The sequence below is a fragment of the Eptesicus fuscus genome, chromosome 22 (genome assembly GCF_027574615.1).
Source record: "Eptesicus fuscus isolate TK198812 chromosome 22, DD_ASM_mEF_20220401, whole genome shotgun sequence".
Taxonomy (NCBI): domain Eukaryota; kingdom Metazoa; phylum Chordata; class Mammalia; order Chiroptera; family Vespertilionidae; genus Eptesicus; species Eptesicus fuscus.
The window spans coordinates 35201644-35206737 of record NC_072494.1 but is presented as its reverse complement, the minus strand read 5'-3'; the positions used below and the strand labels follow the sequence as shown (position 1 = coordinate 35206737).

Sequence of the window (5094 nt, the reverse complement as noted above, 5' to 3'; positions counted from 1 at the left end):
ACTTGGAGCTCTGGGAGAGGAGCGCAAATGGCCCCAAGCCGCTGACTTGCCCGAGGAGAACTGGGTTCACGTGAGGCCGGGAGTCCTGACCAGAGCTGCCTTGCCTCCTGCAGGTCTCCTGACGGGTCTGCTGGCGCCACTACTTGGAAACGAGGTGCGCAAGGTAGCTCCTCTCAAGCCTCTTCCTGCTGCACTGGGAAGCGCCTGAGCCCCACTCACAGCCCTAGGCCGCCCTGCAGGAAGCTGGCCATGCTGACAGAGTGAGTGAGGTCCCACCAGGCTAACTGCTATAGCTGGCTTCCCAGGCCTTCCTGTCAAGAGAGCAGACACACAGCCACACCAGAGGGCTGCCTCTGGCTCCGGGCGGAGATGGGTTTGCGGCTGTATTGGCATGTCTGTAACTTCTCACTCTGACCCCTCTCCTTTCCCAACAGAGACATGAAGCTCTGGCATGGCTTAGTGATCGCAGTCGTGTCCCTGGTCCTACAGGCCTGCCTCCTCGCAGCCATCTACTACTTGCTCAGCAGACACATGGGTAACCGGCTCAGCGTCTTCTCCCCTCCTAGTTACCCCCAGGGACCATTCCCAAGCCTGCAGCAAGGCCAGCTCCCTTTGGAGTCCCTGAGTATCACTTGAAAACCTTGAGGATTCACTGGCCAAATGGCCCCCCACTCTGACCCAACCTGTTTCTGGTTGGGAATCACGGCCCAGAGTCCTTCCACTACCTGGACCTTCTGCCTAGAGACAGGCTTCTGTAATGCTCGTGAGGGTGGCCTCATTGAACCTGGGCCTAATTAATTTTCTTCATCACCACAAAGGACTGAACGTGAAGAAATGGCTTTGAATTGATACAGAAGGCAGTATGGTTAGGTTGGACCAATGGTCGGCAAACTCATTAGTCAACAGAGCCAAACTATCAACAGTACAACGATTGAAATTTCTTTTGAGAGCCAAATTTTTTAAACTTAAACTTCTTCTAACACCACTTCTTCAAAATAGACTTGCCCAGGCCGTGGTATTTTGTGGAAGAGCCACACTCAAGGGGCCAAAGAGCTGCATGTGGCTCGCAAGCCGCAGTTTGCCGACCATGGGGTTAGACTAAGAGTTCATCTTCAATTCTTGAACTGCTTCACAATGGAGAATAGAGAAGCTGTGTCCTGGGAAGATATTACAATTAGGGAAAATAAAACATTTCTTTGGCTAAGGCAGGAGATTGGGCAGGATAATGTCATGAAGGCTTTTCCAGTAAAGGAAGTCGAGACTTCTCTTCATCCATTCATCCATCCATCCCTCTGTTTGTTCATTCATTCACTCATTCATTCATTCAATACAACAGGAAATAAACAAAAAAAAAATCCCTGCCCTTAGGTAACATACATTCCTTGGGGGTACAGACAACAAATAAGATAAGTAAAATACATGGGTTGGATTATGAAAAATGCTAGGGAGAAAAAAAGCAAGGCAAAGGATATGGATTGAGTGGTGGCCAGCATCCCTGAGATGCTGACATCCTATCCTATATAATGAAAGGCTAATATGCAAATTGATCAAACTGCTGAATGACGTGTCGCTATGATGTGCGCTGACCACCAGGGGGCAGACACTCAATGGAGGAGCTGCCCCCTGGTGGTCAGTGCACTCCCACAGGGGGAGCTCCACTCAGCCAGAAGCCAGGCTTACAGCTGGGGAGCACAACAGCGGTGGCAGAAGCCTCTCCCGCCTCCATGGCAGTGCTAGGAGCAGGCCTAAGCTGGCAGTCGAACATCCCCCAAGGGCTCCTGGACTATGAGAGGGTGCAGGCCAGGCTGAGAGACCCCCTCCCCAAGTGCACGAATTTTGTGCACCGGGCCTCTAGTTTAATTATAAACTTGAGGGAAGCGAGGAAGTGACCTGCACCTGTAAAGGCCCTGAGACAGGGAGAGTGTTTGACACATCACAGCAGGAGCAGAGGCTGGGTGGCTGGAGCTGAGGAGGTGACGTGAGAGAAGGAGGTGAGGTCAGAGAGGAAGAAGGAGTGAGGCCATGGAGGGCCTTCAAGGTTGGGACTTTGGCTTTTTCTCCAAGTGAGATGAGGGGTGTCACAGTGGAGGGGGCTGAGATTTGAAAAGATCCTTCTGATCGTTTTCCCTAAGGAGAGTGCTGCTCAGAAATAGGAGTGCCTGCCTGCAGGGAGCTTTCACTTTGGACTCTTGCTCTGTTCCCTCTAGCCAAAGAGAATGAACAGTTACTCAAAAGATCCAGGCTCTGGGCCCCCAAGCCCAGCCCTGCCCACCACCGCTCCCCTGCTGCACAGGAGACGAAGGAGACGAAGGAGATGAAGGAGACTGGGGCAGAGAGAAGCACCCCTCCGTGGGAGCCCCGTTACAGGAGTGAGTGACGGGTTTGGGGAAACAGGGTCATAAAGTGTACTGTGCTCTGTCTAGATAGCCGGAGGGCCTCCCCACAGCAGCCCACATCTGTCCCTGCTGCCCAAACCCAGCCCAGATTCCTCCCCGTCGCCCCCACCCCCTACCTTTAGAGGTTTCACTACCCTACCTTTTCCAGAAAGTCATTCACCCCGTCAGTGGGGCAGACCTTGTTGGGTGTGTGAGGGTCTAAGCTCTTTGTTAGGTCTGGTCACGTGTGAACGATGGCAGAGGGGGCTTGGGGACTGTTTCTGCTCCTGTCTTTGCAATACTGAGGCATCTTTTCTTCCACCTGGCCAGTTAGTGGTGGAGCCAAGATTCTGACGGACTCTGCCTGCGTCTAGCCGTGGCTGGTGCTATGCATCCTGCCATCTGGCCAGTGTCATTGGCTGGTCCCAGAAGCTGACTCCGCCGTACTCCCAGGGGCTCCGTCTTAGATCCTCATGGGTATCCGGGTACTTCAGTATAAATATGAGTCTTGCTGATGGTTCAAATGTATGTCTGCCTCTGGCAAGTGGACCAACAGGCTCACCACCCTCTTGCTTTCTATCTCGGGGCTCGGGAGGCCCACCAGGTCCCTGCTGACACAGTGGAAATTGTTGCTTCTGCGGCATGACAATGACCCCTGGAGGAGCACCCTCCAGAGGCCATACTTTTTCCCATTGGTTTATCTCTTGATTGATTTGGGTTTGCTCCCTCCTTCCACTGTGATCTTTTGAGATGGAGAGATCTGGTTGTCAGGCTTCCTAGCACTGAGCTAAGGCCTCGGGGCACATGGAGGCCAGAAGATGCCACTCAGAGTTTCAGCAGAATGGGAGAGGCACTGGCCTCGGCCATCATGACCCCTGACCCTAAAGCTGCACCAGAACCTGGCCAGACTCAGAGGCCCTTTAGTTGCCAGGGAGCTCAGAGATCATCGTCCAATCCTCTTGGTTTACAGGGGACAAAACCAGGGCACAAAAAATGATGTGACCTGCCTGGAGTTAGGGACAGGTTAGACTAGAACCTGTGCCCATGACTTCTGAGGCCAGAGCTGTTTGCTTGGGGCACACTGTCTCAGCATGTCCCTGTTTACTGCACCCAAGCACAAGCAAGCCCGTTAGTTTCAGGACAAACAGCAGCGCCTGGACTCCAGGCCATGTTCCTGGCTATCTTTGGAGGCTCTGTCTCCCTTCCCTTCTCTTTTTCTATCCCTCTTTCCCTTTTGGGAGCTCTTTATCTCTCTTCCCCGCTCCTCTTTGCATTGCTGGCTCTGCCTCTGTCTTTGTCCCATCCTCCCTTCCATGGTCTCTGTCCTCTCCTAACACCCTCCAGCCTTCTTTAGAAGAAGTTTTCTATTTCTCTCTAGATGACTGCAACACATCCTCAGAGAGCTCCGACAACTCGGACAGCGCCGGCCGCTCGCCTCCCCCCTGCCAGGTAATGGTCACTCCTAGCAATCCCAGCCCTCCATATGCAGCCTGGGGTCCGAGAACTCAGGCCGCCGGGCTCCAGAGATGGGAGCAAGAAGGGAGGGGGGGGGGGCTTTGTGAGTCACCGCAGCATCCTCAGGAGAGGGTGATTAGGCATTCACTCACAGCCCCTTGTCCACAGGGATCATCCAAGCAAAGTGGGTCCGAGTGGGCTGTAAAAATGGAAGTGCTGCCCAGCCAGTGTGGCTCAGTGGTTGAGCATTGACCCATGTACCAGGAGGTCGAGGTTAGATGCCTGGTCTGGGCACATGCCTGGGTTACAGGCTCGATCCCTAGTAGGGGGCATACAGGAGGCAGCCAATGAACGATTCTCTCTCATCATTGATGTTTCTATCTCTTTCTCCCTCTCCCTTCCTCTCTCTCTGAAATCAGGTTCACCACCCCCCATTTTTTTTTAATGGGAGTGCTCATGGGAAGCCTCCTTCTCCCCATAGCCCAGTCACTGGGCCACTGCTCTGAGTCCTGACCTCATTTGAATTGATTCTCTACATCTTTCTCCCTTAAACCCATGCATCTCCTGCAGACAGGAGGAACAAAGGCATTGGCAATCTTCTTCACTGCCCTGACGCTGCTCTCAGCCGTGACTGCCTGGGACCCAGGCTCCTTCTCATCCAGCCGGGGGCAAGCCTCTCTGAGTGAGAGTTTAGTCCTGGCGTCCTACCTCCTCCAGACATGGGAGGAATCTTGACCTACTCTTCTCTGCTCTTTTTCCCCAAGGCCACCAAGAAGGTGAATTACACACAAGTGGTCTTTCCAGCCACAGGAGGACTAGACAATGAATCCGCCCTGGACTATGAGGACATCGAGGACATGACAGATTATGTCAATATCAACCCAAAAAGCCACAAGCACAATCTCTGGACTTTTGTGAACCCTGCTGCCTCTGAGCCCGTAGAGTACTCCCAAGTGGCCATGTGAAGTCTAGGGTCTGCCTTTCTAAATGGGGTCAAGTTCTCTACAAATTCTCGTACTTATTTCGTAGGGAATTACTTTCTGTGGTTTTTTTTTGTGTGTGTGTGTTTTCTTAACAAAGCTTGGGAGAAAAAATAGGCTGTATCTCAGCAAGAAAGGCTCAGATGGGAAGTTAGGAAGAGCTTCCAGGTTGAGTCTGAGCTCACTGAAGCAGATCAGTAGGGAAAGTCTCCATAGAAAATTGTTTTTAAAGATTTTAATCAGCTATAGTAGAGTCCTGTTTGGCAGCCTTACAATTAAATTAA

General features: G+C 52.4%; 1 protein-coding gene across 1 annotated transcript; it reads left to right on the top strand.

Moving 5' to 3' along the window:
- Positions 1-249: 249 nt before the first annotated feature.
- Positions 250-5094, top strand: RHEX (regulator of hemoglobinization and erythroid cell expansion). Its single transcript, XM_028129263.2, has 5 exons — positions 250-260; positions 435-535; positions 2208-2369; positions 3754-3824; positions 4595-5094. The coding sequence occupies exons 1-5, from the start codon at positions 250-252 to the stop codon at positions 4793-4795; spliced, it is 546 nt and encodes a 181-aa protein (XP_027985064.2). The 3' UTR covers positions 4796-5094.

Coding starts and splice junctions, on each gene's coding strand:
- RHEX (XM_028129263.2), top strand. Junction 536..2,207: donor CTTGCTCAGCAGACACATGG/GTAACCGGCTCA, acceptor TGTTCCCTCTAG/CCAAAGAGAATGAACAGTTA. Junction 2,370..3,753: donor GTGGGAGCCCCGTTACAGGA/GTGAGTGACGGG, acceptor ATTTCTCTCTAG/ATGACTGCAACACATCCTCA.